General features: G+C 43.6%; 1 protein-coding gene across 3 annotated transcripts in view; it reads left to right on the top strand.

Moving 5' to 3' along the window:
• Positions 1 to 25,806, top strand: part of LOC133633977 (dynein heavy chain domain-containing protein 1-like) — a 68,024-nt gene that overhangs the window by 34,386 nt on the left and 7,832 nt on the right. For all 3 annotated transcript variants that reach the window (XM_062026841.1, XM_062026842.1, XM_062026840.1), the window contains exons 31-44: positions 34 to 136; positions 290 to 418; positions 517 to 708; positions 9,727 to 10,146; positions 10,349 to 10,775; positions 10,879 to 10,986; positions 16,096 to 16,272; positions 16,352 to 16,530; positions 18,660 to 19,664; positions 19,733 to 19,898; positions 24,849 to 24,929; positions 25,034 to 25,259; positions 25,333 to 25,424; positions 25,505 to 25,651. In XM_062026841.1, coding sequence (XP_061882825.1) covers positions 34 to 136; positions 290 to 418; positions 517 to 708; positions 9,727 to 10,146; positions 10,349 to 10,775; positions 10,879 to 10,986; positions 16,096 to 16,272; positions 16,352 to 16,530; positions 18,660 to 19,664; positions 19,733 to 19,898; positions 24,849 to 24,929; positions 25,034 to 25,259; positions 25,333 to 25,424; positions 25,505 to 25,651 — 3,452 coding nt within the window. The remainder of the gene's footprint in view (positions 1 to 33; positions 137 to 289; positions 419 to 516; positions 709 to 9,726; positions 10,147 to 10,348; positions 10,776 to 10,878; positions 10,987 to 16,095; positions 16,273 to 16,351; positions 16,531 to 18,659; positions 19,665 to 19,732; positions 19,899 to 24,848; positions 24,930 to 25,033; positions 25,260 to 25,332; positions 25,425 to 25,504; positions 25,652 to 25,806) is intronic.

Here is a 25,806-nt window from a genome sequence, read left to right as displayed (position 1 = left end):
GTAAAATCTATAATAAATATTTTCTATACATAGACTCAACGCTGGTCTATATCATTTGGATAATCTGGACAAAATCGACATGATGTGCGAACAGGATTTAATTAGAATTCAGGGAAAGGCTGCTGAGATAAAGCAGGTACTGTTTTCAGACTTTAAGCATAGCAGACTACATAATATTTATGAAACATACACTTGTATGCCATTCTCCTGTTTTGGAATGTTTCTTCAGTGTATTACATGTCAACATTTTATATATTGGAATTTTACCATCTTCTATTACTCGTTGCAGCATGTCAGTGAGCTCCTACGAGCTATAGACCATCAGAAGAGCTTACTTAAGAAAGCTCTAAAGAAACGTGCTGCACAGGAGACAAAAATACAGATTCTCGAGGCCAAGATCCTTGAGTCTGATCATGTGGTGAAGAAATAGCACATTAAAGAGGAACAAATTAAAATATCTGTTTACACTGACACAATGCTAGTGCAATGAAAAATATTTTCCCTCTCTCTCCTCAGCTGAGACCGTTTTTCTTGGCAGCCGTCGGTGTGCTGGAAAGTCTGGACCCATTAGAACTAGAGGAGGTGCGCCACTATAGAGACCCACCTGAGGGAGTGGTGCTAGTCATGGATGCTGTTTGCTTGCTCTTTGACTGTCCACCTGGCTGGCCCAGTGCAAAAAGACTTTTTGGGCAGTGCAACTTGTATAAGGTACCTTTTTTTTTTTTTTAAACAACAAATACAAAACCCAAAACCATTGAAGTTGGCACGTTGTGTAAATCGTAAATAGAATAGAATAGAATAGAATAGAAAGTACTTTATTTATCCCTGGGGGAAATTCAGCACCACAGTTCGTTCACAATAGACAAAAATAATAATAATTAATATAATATATATAATATATTATAGATATAATATATAATATATAAATAATATAAATATATTCTACATATACTACATATACTCTACATTTAAGTGCAGTCAAGAAGGAACATATGCATTATACAGTCTGATGGCTGTCGGTATGAAGGACCTCCTGTGTCGTTCCGTGTTGCATTTTGGGAGTCTGAGCCTTCCACTGAACGTGCTCATTCTCCCCGCAAGGTCCGAGTGTAGTGGGTGGGAGGTGTTGTCCATAATGGCTAGGAGTTTTGCTAGACTTCTCCTCTCTGACACCACCGCCAGAGAGTCTAGCTCCACTCCCACCACGTTACTGGCCTTCTCTACCAACTTGTCCAGTCTGTTTGCGTCCCTCGCTCTCAGCCCGCTGCCCCAGCAGGCCACGGCGTACAAGAAGGCGCCTGCCACCACCGACTCGTAGAACATCCTCAACATCTTTGTACAGACGTTGAAGGATCCTAGCCTCCTGAGGAAGTAGAGGCGGCTCTGTCCCTTCTTGTAAAGTGCCTCAGCGTGTTTTGACCCATTCAGCTTGTTGTCGATGTGTACTCCCAGGTATTTATAATCCTCGACCATGTCCACATCGACTCCCCTGATGGAAACAGGGGTCGCCAGAGTACTCCTACTCCTTACCAGGTCTACAACCAGCTCCTTGGTCTTCATCACATTAAGCTGGAGGTGGTTCTTTCCACACCATGTGACAAAGTCCTCCACCAGTGCCCTGTATTCCTCATCATCACCATCCTCAATACACCCCACTATCGCAGAGTCATCAGAAAACTTCTGAAGGTGGCAGGACTCTGAGTGATAGTGGAAATCGGTGGTGTAGATGGGGATGAGGAAGGGGTAGAGGACTGTGCCCTGCGGGGCCCCGGTGTTGCTGACCAGCCTGTCAGACACACAGTCCTGCATTCGCACGTACTGTGGTCTGTCAGTCAGGTAATCAACAACCCAGGACACCAAGGGGGCCTCCACCTGCATTGTCTCCAACTTCAGACCCAGTAGCCCAGGCCGGAATATATTAAAAGCACTGGAGAAGTCAAAAAACATGACCCTCACACTGCTCGCAGGCTTGTCTAGGTGGGTGTGGGCTCGGTTCAGCAGGTAGATGACTGCGTCCTCCACTCCCAGTCGGGGCTGGTAGGCGAATTGGAGTGGGTCCAGGTGGGGCTTGACTGAAGGGCGGAGTTGTTCCAGGACCAACCTCTCCATGGTCTTCATGATATGGGAGGTTAGAACCACCTGCCTGTAGTCCTTCGACGTGCTGGGTCGCGTGCACTTGGGGATGGGGACCACGCATGAGGTTTTCCACAGTGTGGGGACTTTCTGCAGCCTAAGGCTCATGTTGAAGATGTGCTGGAGCACACCACACAGCTGTGGGGCGCAGGCTTTGAGTACTCTGGGGCTCACACCGTCAGGACCTGCGGCCTTGCCTGTTTGTAGTTTATTTAGCTGTGCATTCACCTGTTCTGCAGACAGACACACTAGGGGGGGTCTCGGGTGAATGGGGGACGGGGGGTTCATCAAGCTGAGGGTGAGGTGTTAAGTGGGGGGAGGTAGTCATTGGAGTTGGGGGGCTGTGAGGAGGGGAGGTGGGGATGGATTGGTTCGCTGAAGTTGTCACGGGGCCGGCTGGCATGTCTCGGGAGGGGGGGGCAGGAGCTTGTCGGAGCCACTGTGTCAAACCTGTTAAAGAACTGGTTTAGTTCATTGGCCCTCTCTTTGTCTCCGTCCACCCCCCTACCCCCCGACGGTTTGAGGCCAGTGATGGTCTGCATACCTCGCCAAACCGCCTTCATGTTGTTGTCCTTCAGCTTCCTCCTGTAGTTCTCATTGGCCTCCCTGAGTCTGGTCTTTAGCAGCCCCTGAACTCTTTTCACCTCCTCCCTGTTACTAGCATTGAATGCCCTCTTCTTCTCATTCAGTAGGGCTTTGATGTCCTTGGTCACCCACGGCTTGTTGTTTGGGTAGCAGGTGACCGTCCTTGATTGGACATTTGAGTCAACACAGAAGTTGATATAGTCTGTGATGCACTCTGTGAGCCCGTCAATGTCCGCTCCATGAGGCTCCATGAGCACCTGCCAGTCAGTTACCTCAAAACAGCCCTGTAGTGTCTCTTGGACCCCTTCTGACCACCTTCTCACTGTTTTTTTGGTCACAGGCTGTCTTTTGATCAGAGGCACATAACAGGGGTTGAGGTAAACAAGGTTGTGGTCTGACCGGCCCAGCTCTGGTAGTGGTATGGAGCTATACGCATCCTTGATGTTTGCATACAGCAGGTCCAGGATTTTATTTCCTCTGTTGTGGCAGCTGACATACTGAGTGAAGTTGGGTAGTGATTTGTCCATAGTAACATGATTAAAATCTCCCGAGATGAGGATGAGAGCTTTCGGGTGCTTGGTTTGGAGTCTGGCTATCGAGCTGTGGATGACGTCACTGCCAGCTGCAGCGTTAGCAGAGGGGGGATGTATACTGCCATCACGATAACATGCGGAATCTCACTGGGCAAATAATATGGTCTGAGTCCTACAGCTAACATCTCTATATCTGGGTCACAGTGGCGCTCTTTTATTGTGATATGACCGGGATGACAATATTTCTTATTAATAAACAAAGCAAGCCCCCCTCCTTTCCGCTTGCCGTTGTTTCGGTCCCGGTCAGCGCGCACCGTTTGAAACCCGTTTATAGAGACGTTACTATCCGGAACATCGTCGTGTAGCCACGTCTCAGTAAAACACATTAGGCTACACTCACGATATTCTTTCTGACTAGCGGCAAGCACCGACAACTCATCCATTTTATTTGCCACAGACTGCACGTCAAAACACTTCTAAACTGCATGTTTAGAAGGGCACGACTAGATAGAAAGTAAATGTAGAGTAAATGTAAAAATATAAAAAAGTAAAAAGCGAACAAAGAACAAAAACAAAAGACAAGGACGGAGCGAACTGCAGCAGCGGCCGTCTAGATCAACGCATGCGCACTAATAATAAATAAAAATAAATAAATAACATTCAGAATGCAATGATGTGCAAATCCTTTCTGCAAAGACAACATATTTAATGTTCGAGCTGAGAACCTAATTTTGTTTTGCAAACAATCATTAACTTAGAATTAAATGGCAGCAACACATTGCAAAAAAGTTGGAACAGGGGCAGTTTTACCACTGTGTTACATCGCCTTTCCTTTTAACAACACTCAGTAAACGTTTGGGAACGGAGGAGACCGTTTTTTGAAGCCTTTCAGGTGGAATTCTTTCCCATTCTTTCTTGATGTACAGCTTAAGTGGTTCAACAGTCCGAGGTCTCTGTTGTGGTATTGGACGCTTCATATTGCGCCACACATTTTGAATGGGAGACAGGTCTGGACTACAGGCATACCATACCATCACAGATGCTGGATTTTGAACTTTACGCTTATAACAGTCCGGATGGTTCTTTTCCTATTTGGTCCGAGGACACGACGTCCACAGTTTCCAAAAACAATTTGAAATGTGGACTCGCCAGACTACAGAACACTTTTCCACTTTGCATCAGTCCATCTTAGATGACATCAGGCCCAGGGTGTTGTTGATAAACGACTTTCGCTTTGCAGAGTAGAGTTTAAACTTGCACTTACAGATGTAGCGACCAACTGTAGTTACTGAGAGTGATTTTCTGAAGTGTGCGATGTTTCACGCCAACTTAATGCTTCACAGACGCACTTTTGTGTATACATATGTACATATGCAAGCACATACTGTATGCATACATATAGTCACACATATAACCACGTTTCATCAAACATATATTAACGTTTCAAAAATGTTTGAAAAGGTAGCACATCCCAAAATTAAGACTAGTAGGACAAAATACTCACATTTCACTTGATTTATTGCTCACATCAAAAAAGAGGAACGCTTACGCGTTTCGGCACGTGGCCTTCGTCAGAGCGTTTTATATATTAACGTTGTTGTCCTAGGGGAAACTGGGTAACACACGGCACACTGACAACGCTTAACCTATTGTTATTACAACAATCTACAAGGTTAATACAGTTCGCTTCTCTTTCTTCCCCTCCATTTTTCTGCTTTCTTTTGTATTTCAGGTTATCATTAAAATATATGTATTGTTGCATTTGAAACAATTGTATTCTTGATGATAGAGGTAATTGTTGTTGTTATTATTCATTATCAATAGTGCTATTGGTATTTGTATTGCTCCATTTGTAGTATAATAATGTTCATTGTCATTTCTGTGTTAATAGTTACTTCTCTGACTGCTTCTCTGCTTTCACTTTTACTATCATATTTGTACATATCGTTTTTGCTGATGCTGTTCTGTTGTTGTAGTTGTCTCTCTGTCTTATCTCCCTGTTGTCCCCATAATTTCCCCCTCTGTCTTCCTTTTTTTCTCTTTCTATCCTCTCCTGCTTTGGCCCGGCTGCGCCAAATAATAATATAAATCCATTTAACAAAGTCAAATACAAATAAGGCAACAAGAGAAGTACCCCACACTTCTCTTTTGTAAAGTAAATCCCACACTTCTCTTTTGTAAAGTAAATCTGTACAGCCGATATGGGCATCTACATCAACAATATTATTTGCCTGAGTAGCTAGCTGGACAGGACAAAAAAAAAATTGGGAAAAAAAAAACAAGGAAAAAAGTAGCATCTTATAGTCTGAAAAATATGGTAGTCTTTATATGAAACAATAATCTAGATGTGAGCATGCTACTGTATGAATACATTTTGTCGTAAATTACATGAATTATATTTATATTGGGGGTAATCAGTCACCCACTCTACTAAAGCTTTACGTATCATATCGACGGATGGTCATCAGTCGCAGGGATGTCGTCCGCTGCCACTGAGCAGTGGGCTTTGGGAGGGACACACAACAGTGAGGGAGGAAAGGGACACCCACCTAGCCAGTTGCAGCGACTTATCTTTTCAAATGTTGGTCTGTTTTGGCGTTGTGCATCCATCTTCTTCTTCACCTTCTCCCTGATGCCCGACCATTTCTTTTTTTTTTTCAGCCTGTCTGCAATTTCCGAAGCACGCAGTTCACAATTTCAACCCGCTGTCGTTCGCTCGAAACCAAAGAAACAAGCACCCCCCACTGACTTGTGAAGGGGAAATTAGTGCAGAGCTCAAGCACTACTTTCAATTTAATTTGTGTATTTATAACAGGGCTGGAGCTAGGCAGGCATATATGAAGGGGCAATCCTAAATGTGAAGGGGGCATCGTGTACAAGTTGCTCCATCATGCTCCAGCACTATTTTTCTGTATTAATGCAGAAATAACATTGCCTTCTTCATAGAATTAGTTTTTAGCTACAGTAAAGGCCTGATTATTAAGATCCAAATACCACACACGCCTTATTCTGCTCACTTGAGACACAATCCACTTTGCGCTTGTTTAGTAGATCAGTGTCTACTATCAGGTTTGCACTTGTTTTAGTACACGCAAACCTTCAGTAAATGAGGACATGTGTGTCCAACTCCAACCTGGACAAGAGGATTGCACTTTGTCAGGCCTCCACCATCACACCTGTTAACCTTGGGTGTCCCACCTGAAGACTAAGCTCCTGCTTGTAGCTCTTAACCACAATAAGATGTTAATCTCTTAAAAGGGAAATAAAAAAAGACAAGTAAAATTTTTTTTAAAAGTATCGGTCACACACTCTTAACTTGATGGCCTAATTCTTAAACTGAATTTAATGTCAAGTAGGACTTCACACACGATAGTCAATATTTACAAAACTGAAAAGTACAGTAGTCTTATGAATAACATAAAAACATTCCTCTCAAACTAGTTTATCATCAGGTCAGCTGAATCAGGCCTCAAAGTGTCTGTATTTTCCACTCATTTAGACAGAGAAACTTAACAGCATTGTCTAGCCTCTAGACATAGTGCCATGACCCGTTTAATGGTTTAATTGTTTATTTAGGATCCCCATTAGCCGACACATCAGCGGTAGGGTAGTCTTCCTGAGTTCCTCATTAAAATATAAGTTACAATAACATACTCAAGATACAATCATAATACAATAACAATACATACATTATCACAATGCAATACCTGTATAGTTACACAACAATAAAATATACAGTTAGAACCAAGGCAAAGTCAAAAACAATGAATGAAAACAGCATCTCGAAGCAGATACATCTTTAGAAGTCTTTTAAATCCTACCATACTAGGGGTATTTATTATATGCAAAGGAAGAGTATTCCACAAAGTGATAGCCCTATACAGTACAGTGACTTTCACGGCGTTGGTTCTTGGGCTTGGCAATGCGAGTAGTCCCTGAGATGAGGTTCTGGTGCCGTACCTATGAATGTCAGAACTATAACCAATGTGACTAGCAATATCTGTAGGACAATGGGTAAAAATAACATTCCTTATGAATAACAATTGGTTTTTTTGAAAACCTGTTGATAACTTTTGCCCATTTAAAGCTCTTGTGCGTATGGTCAACACTAACTCTATAACCACAACCAAGAGCAAGTCGTGCTGCTCTGTTTTGGATAATTTGTAATTTTTGTAACTCACACTTAGGTGCAGAGGACCAAACTACGCTGCAATAGTCAAGATGACACAACACCAAAGTTTGTACTACCTGTCTGCATAGTACAGGTGGTAGATAAGTAGTACACTTCCTGACGGTAGCAATGCTTCTGCCCATTTTTGTAACAACTTGATTAATGTGATCAGACCGTTGCCCGGGTCTTGGCTTGATTTATGTTTTGTGGCTTTTTTTTTTCCTGTGTTAGTCCATTTCCATGCTCTACCCTCTTTCCTTTCGTTTACTTTTGGTTTCCATGGACACTAATTCTCCACACCTGCCCTTGTTTAGTAATTACTGTTCCCACCAGCTGTTTCGGTTAATCACTCTCATTTATATTTTTCAGTCACCCTGCACAAGTCGCTGGGTCAATGCTTGGTCTATGCAACATTTACATTTAGTCTTGTTTTCAGAATCAGAATCAGAATAATTTGATTGCCATTGTTTGAGAACGGGTTCACAAACTAGGAATTTTTCTTGGTGCAATCGTGCAACATAAAACACATATAACACATATTTGGTAATAAAAAGAACTGTAACTGAGCTATCAGATCTTGTTATAGACTTAGAAGGAATTCAAGGAATTCAAGGAGCTACTGTTAGGAGTTATTGTTCATTTGCCTGATGGCCGAGGGGAAACAACTGTTCAGGTGGCGGGAGGTGTGGGTCTGGATGGAGCGTAGTCTCCTGCCTGAGGGGAGAGGGGAGAATAGTGTGTGTCCAGGGTGGGAAGAGTCAGCTGTGATCCGACCCACACGCCTCCTGGTCCTGGAGGAGAACAAGTCCTGGAGGGATGGGAGCTTGCAGCCAATCACCTTCTCAGCAGCATGTACGATGCGCTGCAGTCTATGCTTATCCTGGACTGTGGCGCCGGGGAACAACACGGTGATGGAGGAGGTCAGGATGGACTCGATGATGGCTGAGTAAAACTGCACCAGCATCTCGGTCGGCACCTTAAGTTTCCTCAGCTGCCGCAGGAAGTACATCCTCTGCTGGGCCTTCTTGATGAGGGAGCTGATGGTCGGCTCCCACTTGAGGTCTTGGGTGATGGTGGTGCCCAAAAAATGGAAGGAGTCCACAATGGAGACGGGGGTGGGAGAGTCAATCAGGTTGAGGGGGCATGGTGGGGCTGTGACTTTCCTGAAGTCCATGATCATCTCCACTGTTTTCTGGGCGTTCAGCTCCAGGTTGTTGAGGCTGCACCAGGACGCCAGCCGGTCCACCTCTCTCCTGTAGGCGGACTCATCGCCATCCGATATGAGCCCGATGAGGGTGGTGTCATGCGCAAACTTGAGCAGTTTTACGGACTGGTGACTGGAGGTGCAGCAGTTTGTATACAGGGAGAAGAGCCAGGGGAAGAGTACACAGCCCTGAGGAGTACCAGTGTTCGTGGTTCGACAGTCCAAGACAATCTTCCCCAGCCGCACGTGCTGTCTTCGGTCTGTCAGGAAGTCATTGATCCAACTGCAGAGGGAGTCGGGCACGCTGAGCTGGTAGAGCTTGTCTCGTAGCAGTCCAGGGAGGATGGTGTTGAAGGCAGAGCTGAAGTCCACAAACAGGATCCTAGCGTAGGTTCCTGGGGAGTCCCGATGCTCCACGCTTAATTAAGTATTTTCCTTGTTATAGACTTTCTCGCTGTTCACCCTTGGCAACTATTTTGGTTTTTGGCCCCACGCTTTATTAGAGTCTGAGTTTTTGTATTTTTGCCCTGCCCCAACTCTTAATACATGAGGCCCCTGGTGCATGACTAATACCGTCAGTGTTTGCACGGTACAGTATAACCGCAGAAGTCAGACAAAATCAACTCTTAAGATGCTGGACAAGCTCTTATCTGTGGACATTTAATTAATCCGTTGAAAGGTTAACATGTTCATACACGTGTAAAAATAACCGTAAAACACCTAAGATTCCTTTAAAAATAACTAATAAAGTAGGTGTAATTAAAGTTGTAAAAAGAAAGTTATCCACCAATATATTTTATCATTTGTAGTCGATGTTTTCTTATTTGTATATTTTTCTCTTACATTTTGTTGAAACTGGATACAAAAAGCCAACACGAAAGAAAAAGACATATTGCTGCATGCTGAATTCACCTTTTGGTAGCATCAACGTCTTGCACGACAGCAGTTTGCGTAAGACGGGTTTATTCAGCAAATCTTGTTTGAGTTCTGAAATATGCGACTTAAGCGGTTACACTGTACTTTTTATTTGATCAATTATTTTTTAAATGCACTTTTTATGCTTATTACTTATAATAATCCTACTCTTTGTTTTCCCTCAGTGCTTGGAATTGTTTGACTTCTACAGCATTACAGACGAGCAGATGGAGCAACTTGGTCAGTTAATTTCAAGCCCCATGTTTGTGCCAGAGTTTGTTCGGGAGGTGAGCAGAGCCTGCGAGACTCTGTCCCGCTGGGTCCTGGCCGTGTACAGATGTGGCCAAATGAGGTACCAGCTGATGGTCAGGAAGCAGCTGGATGGGCTGCTTAAGGCAGCGCAATCTCGACTGAAACGTATCAAGAGTTACATGGAGGACATAAAATGTCGTCTTGAAAATCTTGGTCTTCAGCTGCAGCCTGTGCAAAAGGTGTTGGACGAGCAACTGGTGCTGTTACACAGAGCTGAGGACTTGAAGAGGAATGCTGCTAACGCTGTAGAGTTGTTAGAGAGGCACACTAAAGTATGGAGAGCTGCAGCTCAGGTAACACTGAACTGAAAACTAAATGCTGTAATTATAGCCCTAAATGTATTTATCCAAATTCCTGGGAATTGTCGTTGATTTAATGATTGGGGAGAGCCTGTTATTTCTGAACTGTGAAAGCTTGTTATATATAACATACAACAGGTAACTGAAATTGTATTCAGAGGATTTATGGTACTAAATCGTTTCTTTTTTTTTTTAGGAATCATTGCTGCAGAGGCAAAGAATACCAGGAGATGCTGTCATCCTGGCTGCTATTATCTCATATTTAGGTCCCTTTGCGGCTGATGTACGCACTGAATTGCTGAGCAAGTGGAGGGAGTTGTGTCAGACAGGAAGTATCGACACAAACCCCAAAGACCCTAGAAGCTCTATGTTCACCTCCACTAACATCACACCTCCCGAGTCCGACGCCAGTTTTCCGGTCGCTCTCTCTGAAACGCTGCGGCTGCCTCTGTGTCGGGTGTTGGGAATGAAAAATGAGTGGCCACGGCACGAGACCTCATCCACCAGATTGATGATGAAGCTGCTGCTGTGGGGCTGCAGGAGGAACTGGGTTAAACACTGGCCACTATTGGCTGATACACAGCATCATCTAGAGATCAACTCTGAAAATGGGGTCCTCACAGGTTCGTGTTTTGCCCATTTTTAACCAGTACGTTTCTCTGCTGGAGCAACTTTAATTAATAATACTGAAGAAACATAACAAAGCAAAATCGGTGTGTTTCACAGGCGAAACAGGAGACGATGCCATTCTTGGGAAAGAGTTAGAGTGCGAAATAGTGATTAGTGCTGATGATCCAAGGCTGCTGTTTCAGTTGAGCCTGGCTGCTGAGAAAGGTTTGTTAACAGTAATTAAACATACTATACATCAAAAAATAGTGTTAATCTTTACTGAAAGGGGAACTGCCCTTTTTTAAATTTTATTTTGTCCATCACTCAAAATCTTTATTTGTGACAACAACACACGTAGTTGTCGTTATATGTGCAGTCTAAATTGTAAAAACGGCAAGTACAAGACAGCCAACAATGTAGCAAATAGGGTTAATCTTTTCTTCCCATAAAGCCCTCTAAAAACATCCAAAAACTGCCAACAATACTTGATTTACATGTGATGACCTGCATATTAACCAAGTATTCGCGGCATTGTTTTTATACAGTAAGAGTCGACACAGAGGAACTATTTTTAGTAACACGGCACCTTGCTCTCGGAGGTAAGGTAGCGACTGCAGCTCTTGACCTACTGAGCTGCTGCTGCTGCCTTACCTCTGACTTGGTGAAAGGTAATGCTCGGTATTAAATCATGCCTTGAACCTTTATTATAGAAGGTTGTGTCCTTAACCTCTTAAGGCCCAAGCTGTTTGTTTACATGTTTTTTTATTCATCTTTGCTATTTGGGCTTATTGGACCCTAATTAGAATAAAAACTAAGAATCATCTTTTGATATGATGTACTTAGTCCATAAGTACACAAACGTGTACTTCATGTGTAGTGACATGCTAATTTTTATATTTACACTTTTTTTCCCCCTCCAAATTCCATTGTATTTTATACTCTTCTGACACCACCAGATAGCAGTATAAGTGTCCACATAAGCGGCCATAAGACCCCAATTCAGTAATGTACACAATTTTGGAAATAAGAGCTAAAAGGTGCTGTCCACGCATGTGGCCATCAAGCCTTAAGAGGTAAAAGCTGGGAAGTTGGTCAACTTTGAAATTCAATGCTTTAAATCATGGGTGTCAAACTCTGGCCCGCGGGCCAAATTTGGCCCGCCGTGTAATTTCACTTGGCCCGTGAGGTGATATCAAATTAACACTAGAGCTGACCCGCCGATTATATACAGCGGCATTGTCATACTTGCCAAACCTCCCGGGAGACTCCCAAATTTCAGTGCCCCTCCCGAGAATTGTAACCTTCCCTTTTCGTCCAGTCCAATGAGTGCTGACTCAGTTACATAATATGTGCGGCTTTGGCACACACACAGAAGTGAATGCAACACATACTTGATCTTCAGCGATACAGGTTACACTGAGGGTGCCAGTATAAAAACCTTTAGCATTGTTAGAAATATACGCCACACTGTGAATCCACACCAAACAAGAATGACAAACACATTTCGGGAGAACATCCGCACAGCAACACAACAGAACAAATACCCAGAACCATTTGCAGCACTAACTCTTCCGGGACGCTACAAGGTGTGTGTGTGTGGGGGGGAGGGCGGCGGGGTTTGGAGGTAGCGGGGGTGTATATTGTATCGTCCCGGAAGAGTTAGTGCTGCAAAGGGTTCTGGGTATTTGTTCTGTTGTGTTTATGCTGTGTTACGGTGCGGATGTTCTCCCAAAATGTGTTTGTCATTATTGTTTGGTGTGGATTCACAGTGTGGCGTATATTTCTAACAATGTTAAAGTTGATTATACGGCAACTCTCAGTGTAAACTGTATCGCTGTTGATGAAGTATGCTTTGCATTTACGTGTGTGTGTGCGTACAGGAGCCGCTCATATCTTGTGACTGGGCGGGCACGTTGTTAGAAGGGATGAAAGCGGACGTGACGTCAGCTCGTAGAGGACGTTAAAAGCAGTGCCTGTAAGGCACGGCCCCAAGACTGTGGAATACGAGATAAAATGACTGATGAACACCTTCTTTCGATAAAGAGGGATGCCTCAGCTCAAAGCCTGAGCCCCGACATTAATGAACTAGCATCCAAGAAAAGATGGCAGGTATCTGGCTTGGGCACATCAGATTAGATCAGTGTGTTGCAAAATGAGCAGTTTAAAGTCCTGAATGGTTGTTTTATTAATTATTTTATTTTCAAATTTATTAGCCTGTGGAAAAAATTAATGTTGATATTTACCTCAGAAGGCTGCAAATAGAAAAGAGGCATTCAATTTTTATTTAAATTGTATTTGATATCCATCCATCCATTTGCTACCGCTTATTCCCTTCGGGGTCGCGGGGGGCGCTGCAGCCTATCTCAGCTACAATCGGGCGGAAGGCGGGGTACACCCTGGACAAGTCGCCACCTCATCGCAGGGCCAACACAGATAGACAGACAACATTCACACTCACAATCACACACTAGGGCCAATTTTTAGTGTTGCCAATCAACCTATCCCCAGGTGCATGTCTTTGGAGGTGGGAGGAAGCCGGAGTACCCGGAGGGAACCCACGCAGTCACAGGGAGAACATGCAAACTCCACACAGAAAGATCCCGAGGCCGGGATTGAACTCACGACTACTCAGGACCTTCGTATTGTGAGGCAGACGCACTAACCCCTCTACCACCGTGCTGCCTTGTATTTGATATGCCATTGATATTTTATTATTATTATTATTATTTGAAACTCGATTTTGCATGTCACTATAAAGTTGTATAAGCCTTGCTTGTTCAATATTTAATGCAAAACTTGTTTGGGTCCCTATCAAAAAGGTTAATTTGTTCAACCTTGGCCCGCGGCTTTGTTCAGTTATAAGTTTTGGCTCACTCTGTATTTGAGTTTGACACCCCTGCTTTAAATGACTAAGATACAGTAAATATTACAAGGTAATATGAATGTGTCTGGTACTATAATACATATATACTTACAGCATGTTCTGTATATAAAAAATTGTTTGAGGTTTTTAGAGGGCTTTATAGGCGGAATACATCAAATTCCCATTTTGTGCATTGTTAGCCGCCTCTTGCTAGCGTATTTTGTACGATTGCAATTTCTTTATAATGCACAAAAAAAGAGAAAGACATGAGTTCCTGTCTCACATAGGAATTTTGAATGATCGTCAAAATAAATAAAACAATTAAGTTCCTCTTTAAGCCACCATTCCACCAGGCACCATTTCAATGCTGTAATTGCACGAGTGCCATCAGCAGTGTGAAATAATAATTAAATACATTATGTAGGTAAATACAGTATTTAAATCCATCCATCCATCCATCCATCCATTTTCTACTGCTTATTCCCTTTGGGTTGCGGGGGGCCCTGGAGCCTATCTCAGCTACAATCGGGCGGAAGGCGGGGTACACCCTGGACAAGTCGCCACCTCATCGCAGGACCAACACAGATAGACAGACAACATTCACAGTCACATTCACACACTAGGGCCAATTTAGTGTTGCCAAACAACATATCCCCAGGTTCATGTCTTTGGAGGTGGGAGGAAGCCGGAGTACCCGGAGGAAACCCACACAGTCACAGGGAGAACATGCAAACTCCACACAGAAAGATCCAGAGCACAGGATCGAACCCAGGGCCTTCGTATTGTGAGGCAGACAAATCTCTCTATTCATAATAACATGTTTTACAGTATTTAGCTAAATTTAATACTGTTAATTTTATCAACTATATTTTATCCAGTATTTCTCAGGGACAATACAATCAAATTAAAACATCACTGCTTTAGAGTAGTCAGTGTGCTTCCGTAAGAGCCATTATTGTCTAAATAGCTGGCAATACAAATCAGTGGAAAGTATTTGTCTCTGGCCTACATTCAAGCAAGGTGGTCATGGTCTGGGGATGCATGAGTGCCGCAATTTATCGTGGGAAACATGATTTCCAACATGTACTGTAACATTTTGAAGAAATTAGGCTGCTCGGCAGTTTTCCAACATAATAAATGGCCCAAACACAGCTCCATCTCCAAGATGAAAAGTGCCGCAATTTATCGTGGGAAACATGATTTCCAACATGTACTGTAACATTTTGAAGAAATTAGTCTGCTTGGCAGTTTTCCAATATAATAAATGGCCCAAACACACCTCCATCTCCAAGATGAAAAGTTGAGGAAGATGAAGTTAATGTAGTGTTGCCATCAATGTACCGTTGACTTATATTCAGAGGACAAAAAAGCTGGACAACTCTCAAAGGAGACCTATGATGATTCTAATCTACATTTAACACACCTCCCTGTGGTCGAGATAATATGAATAGGATATGCTTTGGTGTAAATTTTGTTACACAGTCACATTTTTAAACGGCTCTCTGAGTCTGTGTGCAAACGGTTCGTGTGTGGAGTATTAGAATGTGTCTTTTGAAAATGTACTCTTTAAATTTGTATCTTGAAGACAAACATATCCCCTATTTTTTTCTGACACAGTCCAAAATAAACTTTAAACAGTATATAGATTAACCATTTACAACATTTGGTATACCTTGTGTGGCACACAATGCTATATTTAAAAAAAGCTGTGTTATTGTGTGCATGCCACAATTGGATGACAATAACTTAACCCACCTTCTCTCCTCAAACCACGTTGTATATGTCGCAATAGCGCTGTCTTTTAAATTGGAGATTAGCCAGTAATTCAACTTTGTACTAGTCTCTCTAAAACGGAAGTATTTAGTACTGTGATCCCCACATAAGTATGTCAGTCAATTTGTGATGTCACAAATGGGCCCGCTGTTGAAAAAAGACTGCAAAACACAGCGTTCAGCGGCAACTAAAACTGTGCAAGCTCACACCCAAATGCATGAACTTTATGATTTCATGCTTCGCTTTGTTTAACAGGAGTATCCAACATTGTAACAACATTCATAGGTCAGAAAAGAGGAAAATCATGATCATCATAGGTCCCCTTTAAGTAATTGCCTAGCCTCCTTTCTAAAGTACTGTCCTTTGTTGCTAAAAGGGGCGGTATAGCTCGGTTGGTAGAGTGGCTGTGCCAGCAACTTGAGGGTTCCAGGTTCGATCCTAGTCACTGCCGTTGTGTCTTTGGGCAAGACACTTTACCCACCTGCTTCCAGTGCCACCCACAATGGTTTAAATGCAATTTAGATATTGGGTTTTACTATGTAAAAGCACTTTGAGTCACTAGAGTAAAGCGCTACATAAATATACTTCACTTCACTTCACTAAAATGTAAGGCGTGTACTTACTTTTGAGAGATACTGTTTGAGATGTGTTTTGTAATTAGGTTCAAGGTGACTTAGGCCAAGCCTTTCTTTTTGCAGGTTGGAAAGTCCTGGTTACTCATGTAGAACGTGCAGCAGCCAGTCCACATTTTCTCGCTAACCTCTGCCGTCCCGGTGGTTGTTGCCCTCCTGGGTTGAAACAGACTCCCCATCAGACACACCCAGAGTTCTGCCTCTTCCTCAGCACCCACTTACCTGCCCGACTGCTTAGCAATGGTAGGAAACAATAACTGGAGAATTTTTAAATGAGCTACCCAACCAAACCTAAACCTAATTGTGCTTTGTTTCTGCTCAGCCGTCCATCCGTCCATACTGGCTGAGGTGTTCGTGGTTGACCTCTCGCCAAGCTCGGATCAGATCCAGGAGCTCATGCTGACACAGCTACTGCAGTCGGAGTTCAAAGAGATGCTGATTCAACACCTGCGGACACAGAATGACAAGCAGCTGCTTCAGAGGAAACTGGCCACAGAGGAGGTGAGTCTGCCAGGTATTTAAATGACTGGTATTTATCGCACAGCCTTAAAGGCCTACTGAAACCCACTACTACCGACCACGCAGTCTGATAGTTTATATATCAATGATGAAATCTTAACATTGCAACACATGCCAATACGGTCGGGTTAGATTAGTAAAGTGCAATTTTAAATTTCCCGCGAAATATTCTGCTGAAAACGTCTCGGTATGATGACGTTTGCGCGTGACGTCACAGATTGTGCGGACATATTGGGACACCATTGTGGCCAGCTATTAAGTCGTCTGTTTTCATCGCAAAATTCCACAGTATTCTGGACATCAGTGTTGGTGAATCTTTTGCAATTTGTTTAATGAACAATGAAGACAGCAAAGAAGAAAGCTGTAGGTGGGATCGGTGTATTAGCGACTGGCTGCAGCAACACAACCAGGAGGACTTTGAGTTGGATAGCAGACGCGCTACCGTGAGTACGCAGCTTTGGCTTCCAAACATTTGATCGCTTGCCCGTACGTGCGTGCCGCTATGTGCATGTCACGTACGTAACTTTGGGGAAATATACAGGTATGTGCTGTATGAACTTTACGGAGGTGAACAGTACTTTGGGCTGTGGGATTGAGTGTGTTGTGCGGGTGTTTGATTTGTATTGGTGGGTTATATGGACGGGAGGGGAGGTGTTTGTTATGCGGATTAATTTGTGGCATATTAAATATAAGCCTGGTTGTGTTGTGGCTAATAGAGTATATATATGTCTTGTGTTTATTTACTGTTTTAGTCATTCCCAGCTGAATATCAGGTCCCACCCGCCTCTCACAGCATCTTCCCTATCTGAATCGCTTCCACTGCCCTCTAATCCTTCACTCTCACTTTCCTCATCCACAAATCTTTCATCCTCGCTCAAATTATTGGGGTAATCGTCGCTTTCTCGGTCCGAATCGCTCTCGCTGCTGCTGGCCATGATTGTAAACAATGTGCAGATGTGAGGCGCTCCACAACCTGTGACGTCACGCTACTTCCGGTACAGGCAAGGCTTTTTTATCAGCGACCAAAAGTTGCGAACTTTATCGTCGATGTTCTCTACTAAATCCTTTCAGCAAAAATATGGCAATATCGCGAAATGATCAAGTATGACACATAGAATGGACCTGCTATCCCCGTTTAAATAAGAACATTTAATTTCAGTAGGCCTTTAAGGGGAAACAAGCCTTTTACTATAAAATCCACTGACTTAAAAGGGAACTTTTTTTTTCCCCCGCCAATCTTTCACAATCATTATGAGAGACAATAAGACAGATCCATCCATCCATTTTCTACTGCTAATTCCCTTCGGGGACGCGGGGGGCGTTGGAGCCTATCTCAGCTACAATCGGGCGGAAGGCAGGGTACACCCAATAAGACAGATGTATTTTTTAATGTATTCTCCCTTATAGATAAATTTATTTAAATAAATAAAAGTCTGCTTTCAATGGAGTCAATGGCAGTTATTCTGCCAATAAAGCCCTTTAAATAACCGTACTGATGCAGGCAAACTTTTTTTAGCGGCCCCGTGATCACAGAGGGCTAACTAGCTTGTGCTGCTATATTGACATACCGTAATCGGGTGGTGAGCAGTTTTCTCGCCTCGGAGCTTGTGAATGTTTATAAATAATGCCTTTCAATATAATATTAGAAGGATAAGGACATAATCCTACCAGTTGGTCATCTTTGGCATCCAATTTAAACCCGGAAATTGCGATAAAGACACGAAAAGACGCTTGGTTCCACCCCCTTTTTTCTTTACGAGGTTTATGAGTCATTTTTCAGAGTAGTAAGGAAAAAAGCGAACATTGTGATGCGCCGGTGTTTGCTTAAAATGAGCAAAATACATAATTTAACATGTTATTATGAATGTGCCTGTTAATACATTACATATACTTACAGCGTGAAGCGCTTTATAGGTACAATAGAGCGACACCAATAGGCTCCATTGTAAGCAGAATTTTACCCACATTTATTTACCATTTAGAATGCATTTAAAAAAAAAACGTGTGCTTGTGTGCCCAGAAGTAATTTCAAATCAGATGAAAGTAAAAAAAAATTCTAGTTAGGGAATTGTAGATATGCTTTTAATTAACTGTACATTATCTTTCCCTAGGAATCTGTGATGAGCGCCATCCTGCTGTCCAATGCAACACAGATGCAACAGTCCGGCTTCCTCACGCATGTGGCGGTGATTCAAGAATCAATGACATGCATGGAGACTGAGATCCAGCTGGTGCATGAGGTGACAGAGTACCTCAAGCCACTGCTGGATGCTCCTCAGCAACTTGTTAGGCTTGCTGTGCTCTTCTACCAGGCTTTGCAGGAGGTGTCTCGCCTCTCCCCAGCCTATTACTTTCCCTTGTCCGACTTCCTGGCAGTGATTCATGAGTCCTTTGTTGAGAAGGGCAGAACGCTTGTATCATATGCCACTGGACAAGTTGTGGGGGGAGTCATACCGGAGATTAGGAACAAAATGGTGGGCAAGTTGCTGCTCCACTACAGGCCTTGTTTGTTTAAAAGTCACTGTGATGTCCTCAAACTGTTGCTGACTTTGGCTGTGATGAAACACAACCAGCTCTGCTCTCCACCTGAGAGGGCAGCCTTCCTCAAGGGAATCACAGACATTCTAAACTTTGAACCACAAATGTCATCATCCCCAACAGAAATACCTTGTTGGATATCTCCTCTTGTTCACCCAGACCTTATATGTTTGGATAAGATGTCATCTTTTAGAGGAATTACTTTCTCTATGGCCTCTTCACAAGAGCAGTGGCAAGAGTACCTGAGCTCCCCTTCCTCCGTCGTAACAGGACCAGCTCCCTGTGACTCTCACTCCCATCTGTCCTTGATGCAGAGGGCACTCCTTTTGAAGACCCTTAGCCCGTTCTGCATAGAGGAACTTGCTAGAGCCATGGCTATTTGCCAGCTCTGCCCTCCTCTCCATACAGCAGCGATTAATGCACCTCACTGCGGGAACCCTCAGGCTCTTCATCGACTTATTCTAAAGCATGAGGGACCCATCATGCTAACATGGCCCTGTCCATCTAAAGATAAGTGGACATGCACTCAGCCTCTCCTCCTAGTGAAGCAATTGGCCTCCATTGCAGCAGACAAAAAGGTACTGCTTTTGTATCAAATAATTGCATTTTTTGTTTTTTTCCCCTAAATAACAATTTGTTTGCAAAGGTGAAAGTGATTTCTGCATCAGGATTTTGCAACAGCGAGGTCACCATCTCAACTCTGGGCAAAGCAGTTAGAGACGGCCATTGGTTGGTTTTTAATGACTGTCACCTGCTTGAGCAATTGGACGCTAACATAGAGGCGCACCTCAATCAGCTGATATCTCCGATAGGTGAGAGGGCGCTCAAAAAAAGGCTGTATTTTATAAAGTGGATTTATATTAATCGCTTGCTTCAACAAACGTTACCACAGAACTGTCTGTTTTTATTGTGTGCACAAAGAAGTACTTTACATATGAAGCAGGTCTATAACCACGCTCCTCATTTAATAAAGATAACCAACTGAACCCCACGTGAGCTAGCATTTGACCAAGGCAATGTAAAACTCCCCTAAGGGATGAAACCCAGGTTGAGATAGAGAGAAAGAGATGAGGGACAGAGGAGGGTATCCTTAGAGCCATTTTTATACCTCTTCCGCTGAAGAAAACTAGTCTGGAGCTGTAAAATACAACACATCTTATACACTTTCACAAGTTGTTATCTTTTTTTTCACATTTTCTTTTACAGGCAAAGTATTTTTTATTGCAGTGTTTTAAAATATTCTCTAAAGGGAGCCCTCATGCAAGAGCCCCATGTGGCTTTGAAGCTGAGGGTTTCTGACCTCTATTATAGTAAATGAAAGTTGTTACAAAGCTGACTTTAATTTAAATTTTATATGGGTTAGCCCCTTGAGATGAAGCATCTGGTTTTCAAGGGGGGTCCCTCACAAATACATAAAAACATAAAACATACATTACAATAAAACACAAAAACACACTGCTTTACCACTTCCACAGCACCTCACATCATACCTGCTCACAGACATTTACATAAACCATTGCAATAGATTACAATACAATACAACATCAGGAGCAACTAAATACAACTTCAAAATCAGAAACAATAACAAATTGTTTGCAAGTGAGAATACACATTTGATTTAAAGATAAAAAAAATAGTAATAGACTTTATAGAATCAGGGAGTTTATTCCATTCAGATGGGGTTTTGAACTTGAAGGACTTATGGCCTATTTCTTTATAAATTTTAGGGACTGCAAAAGTGGATATGTCATGAAAGTAAATTCATTTAAAAAGAAAAAAACCCAGTGAAAGTGACCCCTTGATTTAGGATTAAGCCAATTTACAGCCTCTTACATGATTCAATGGTGTATTCTGATTGGACATTTTAGGTGCACAAAAAGTTATTGAAAAATGTTGAAAGGTTTCAGGATAGAGGCAGCAGTGTTTTGACAAACATCATCAGCATAATTTAGTATGGGAAGTAACAATTGTCAAAATTGGTCTTTTTCTAACTAGAAGTGGAAAACAATGGCTTGATCTATAGTGAGAGCCTAAACAACCATTAGAGATGCACGGTTTGCAGACACAACCGCGGATAATCCGCGGGTCGGGCGGATGCATGACGAAAAAAATAGATTTTAAATAGATTCGGGCGGGTGGCGGTTGAACCCATTCGGAAATATATATACATAGTTAAATGTTGTTACCCACATACGAAAAACGAGCAGCACTCTTTGAAACAGGCAAATATTCATCAGGCACTGCAGCAGCTGTCACGCCAAATTTCTTCCCCCTACAAAAACCTTCCCCTCCCCCATTTACTTCCGGGGCTGCACCCAGTAAAGTCACAAAGTTGCCGGGGGTCCTTAACCGGCACGCGACTGTCCTGTTTCGCGCCTGTACAAAAAAAAAACAATCAATTTCTTCAGATTCCAGCAACTGTCAAAGACGAAGTATCCTTCCAGCGACGGGCAGTCAAAGCCGAAGTGCTATCGATCGCTGTCAATGACGTAAGAGGAAACATGACCACGGAAGTAAATGGGGGGGGGGGGGGGGGGGGGGGGTGAAGGTTTTTGTTGGGGGAAGAAATTTGGTGTGACACAGCACACCACAACACAATAGAAGAAGAAAAAAATAAAAGATGGTGGCAGCAAAAGTGGTACGCGACAAACTAAAAAAGGGAATACTAAAGACCAGGTAAAAAAAATAACAATATAGTCAAGACTTTCTTAATGGAAATGACAATAATATTATAATAATGATAAATAATATTATCACGCATTAATATCTCTTAGCCTCTAATGCGTGGCCAAGAGATATTAATGCGTGGCACGCATTGAATGTCTGCTGCATTGGATCAGTCTCCTTTCTTTAAAAGGCAAACGCTTTCTAACCTCACTAATGCCTTGCATCGTCTATATTAGATATATAACAACGGGTGGGTGGCGGGCGGTTGTGGTTTTGATAAAATGTTAGTTCGGGTGGATGGCAGGTGGATGGCGGGTGGATGACGACTTTTGTGATGCGGTTGCGGATGAAATAATTGCCTAGCCGCGCATCTCTAACAACCATACATTTTCCAACAAATAAAATTAATATGCGTTTTAAAGTTAAGCTGCAGGTTCAATCCAAAGACCAAGGTTTTTGAATACATAAACTCTAGTGGAGTTCCATATCTAAAATTAATATGCAACTCAGGTAAATGAGATAAACAATATTTTGCGACTTATTTTCTGCTAAACACCATTTAACATTTTTTTTCATATTAATAACAAACCTGTTGTTATTAAACCACTGTTTTACAATATGGAATCTTGTTGCAAATTATACTTGATTCGTGATATATCAGAATTGGAATGGTAAATAACAGTGTCATCGGTATAGAGATGAACATGACAGAATGAGCACATTTGAGGTAAATCATTAATGAAAATTGAGAAAAGAAGTAGCCATAAAACATGTGATGGTAATTTGCATCGCAGTGTGCACAAATGAGGGGTATACTTCCCAGGGCACAGGATTACTTTGAGGACAATAAACTAAGAATTTAAATGAGTAGATAGTCCATCCATCCATCCATCTTCTTCCGCTTATCCGAGGTCGGGTCGCGGGGGCAGCAGCTTAAGCAGGGAAGCCCAGACTTCCCTCTCCCCAGCCACTTCGTCCAGCTCCACCCGGGGGATCCCGAGGCGTTCCCAGGCCACCCGGGAGACATAGTCTTCCTAACGTGTCCTGGGTCTTCCCCGTGGCCTCCTACCGGTCGGACGTGCCCTAAACACCTCCCTAGGGAGGCGTTCGGGTGGCATCCTGACTAGATGCCCGAATCACCTCAACTGGCTCCTCTCGATGTGGAGGAGCAGCGGCTTTACTTTGAGCTCCCCCCGGATGGCAGAGCTTCTCACCCTATCTCTAAGGGAGAGCCCCGCCACCCGGCGGAGGAAACTCATTTCGGCCGCTTGTACCCGTGATCTTGTCCTTTCGGTCATAACCCAAAGCTCATGACAATAGGTGAGGATGGGAACGTAGATTGACCGGTAAATTGAGAGCTTTGCCTTCCGGCTCAGCTCCTTCTTCACCACAACGGATCGATACAGCGTCCGCATTACTGAAGACGCCGCACCGATCCGCCTGTCGATCTCACGATCCACTCTTCCCTCACTCGTGAACAAGACTCCGAGGTACTTGAACTCCTCCACTTGGGGCAGGGTCTCTTCCGCAACCCGGAGATGGCACTCCATCCTTTTCCGGGCGAGAACCATGGATTCGGACTTGGAGGTGCTGATTCTCATCCCAGTCGCTTCACACTCAGCTGCGAACCGATCCAGCGAGAGCTGAAGATCCTGGCCAGATGAAGCCATCAGGACCACATCATCTGCAAAAAGCAGAGACCTAATCCTGCAGCCACCAAACCAGATCCCCTCAACGCCTTGACTGCGCCTAGAAATTCTGTCCATAAAAGTTATGAACAGAATCGGTGACAAAGGGCAGCCTTGGCGGAGTCCAAACCTCACTGGAAACGTGTCCGACTTACTGCCGGCAATGCGGACCAAACTCTGGCACTGATCATACAGGGAGCGGACCGCCACAATCAGACAGTCCGATACCCCATACTCTCTGAGCACTCCCCACAGGACTTCCCAAGGGACACGGTCGAATGCCTTCTCCCAAGTCCACAAAACACATGTAGACTGGTTGGGCAAACTCCCATGCACCCTCAAGGACCCTGCCGAGAGTATAGAGCTGGTCCACAGTTCCACGACCAGGACGAAAACCACACTGTTCCTCCTGAATCCGAGGTTCGACTATCCGGCGTAGCCTCCTCTCCAGCACACCTGAATAGACTTTACCGGGAAGGCTGAGGAGTGTGATCCCACGATAGTTAGAACACACCCTCCGGTTCCCATTCTTAAAGAGAGGAACCACCACCCCGGTCTGCCAATCCAGAGGTACCGCCCCCGATGTCCACGCGATGCTGCAGAGTCTTGTCAACCAAGACAGCCCCACAGCATCCAGAGCCTTAAGGAACTCCGGGCGGATCTCATCCACCCCCGGGGCCTTGCCACCGAGGAGCTTTTTAACTACCTCAGCAACCTCAGCCCCAGAAATAGGAGAGCCCACCACAGATTCCCCAGGCACTGCTTCCTCATAGGAAGACGTGTTGGTGGGATTGAGGAGGTCTTCGAAGTACTCCCTCCACCGATCCACAACATCCGCAGTCGAGGTCAGCAGAACACCATCCTCACCGTACACGGTGTTGATAGTGCACTGCTTCCCCTTCCTGAGGCGGCGGATGGTGGTCCAGAATCGCTTCGAAGCCGTCCGGAAGTCGTTTTCCATGGCTTCCCCGAACTCCTCCCATGTCCGAGTTTTTGCCTCCGCGACCGCCGAAGCCGCACACCGCTTGGCCTGTCGGTACCTGTCCGTTGCCTCAGGAGTCCTATGCGCCAAAAGAACCCGATAGGACTCCTTCTTCAGCTTGACGGCATCCCTCACCGCCGGTAGATAGTAGTTTTTGCTTTTGTTTAGTTATTGTGAAGTAAACAGAATTGTTTTTTAATCAAACAATTATATGTAATAAAGCACAATAAGAAATGTGTTTAAATGTTGTGTTGAAATAGCACTAACCATAAATACATTGAACAATTTTGAGTTAATACATGTGATTGGTATCGGTATTGGTATCTGCTGATTTCACTCATGGATGACCATTACCCTGATTGGAACATCCATAATACATACTGCAAAAAATATATAATTTACTTGTGCCTTTCACCACCACACAGAAAAAAAATACATAAAAGATCCCCACCCAAACTTCCGATTGTGGTTTTTAACTGAAGAAACTGCGTCCTCCTGCATACCCGGTAGGTTGTTCATTGTAAGCTGTACAAAAGTATCTATGCCTTGATTTAATTGAGTGGCAAATCCAAAATGATACGCGCATGATCTTGATATCAATGTGTGCCAGAATCAGTGCGGATGTGTGCCTTGCCTCTGGTCTGTGACACTTCCTGGGATGTGAAGGAGGAGCTGAGCAGCTCTTTGCAACTCCTGTCGTCGGTCGTCCGGCATCAGGTGCCTCCAGGCTTCATGGCTGACAACATGGAGCTTCTTCTGCGTTGCGCAACCTTCCATACGGTTTTATTACAGAGACAGGCCTACAAATACTTGGGCCAGGCCGTAATCTACAGCTGGTAAGAACTTGTAATTGTAGACATCATCACTAAAATTTGATTCTCATGCGCATGGCGTATTTGTACTTAAAAGGGGCCAGTCAGACCTTCTGGCTTTGGCGGATGCCTTCATTTCCATTGCTAGTCTGTGCCACAACAAGCCTAAAGCTTTACAGTATATAGCAGGTGATGCAACATGACACATTGTGCTACATGTTCACCCAGTGTCATAGTTTTTACTAAATGTTTATTTTCTTTATTTATAGTCAACCTTGTGTATGGTGGCCATGTTCTGGAGTCTACAGATTCAGAGGTAGTCCGGAGTATTGTTGAAACCTGCTTCAGCAAAGAGCCACTTCTGGACTGTGGGCCACACATGCTTGCAAATCTCGTCAGCAGCACTGAGCACCGGGGTAAGGCAGGGTGTAAATATTATTTTTTGCGCATTATATATACACGATTGGTGAATTTTAATTATGGTAGTTAAACTTGTTTTAATTTTTAAAATGTTGTATTGAGAGTGTGATGTCCAAAACTTATTAACTTTAATGATTGAATTTAGAAAGGT

Source organism: Entelurus aequoreus, linkage group LG18, assembly GCF_033978785.1.
Source record: "Entelurus aequoreus isolate RoL-2023_Sb linkage group LG18, RoL_Eaeq_v1.1, whole genome shotgun sequence".
NCBI classification, from domain to species: domain Eukaryota; kingdom Metazoa; phylum Chordata; class Actinopteri; order Syngnathiformes; family Syngnathidae; genus Entelurus; species Entelurus aequoreus.
This window is presented reverse-complemented; position numbering and strand designations above follow the sequence as displayed.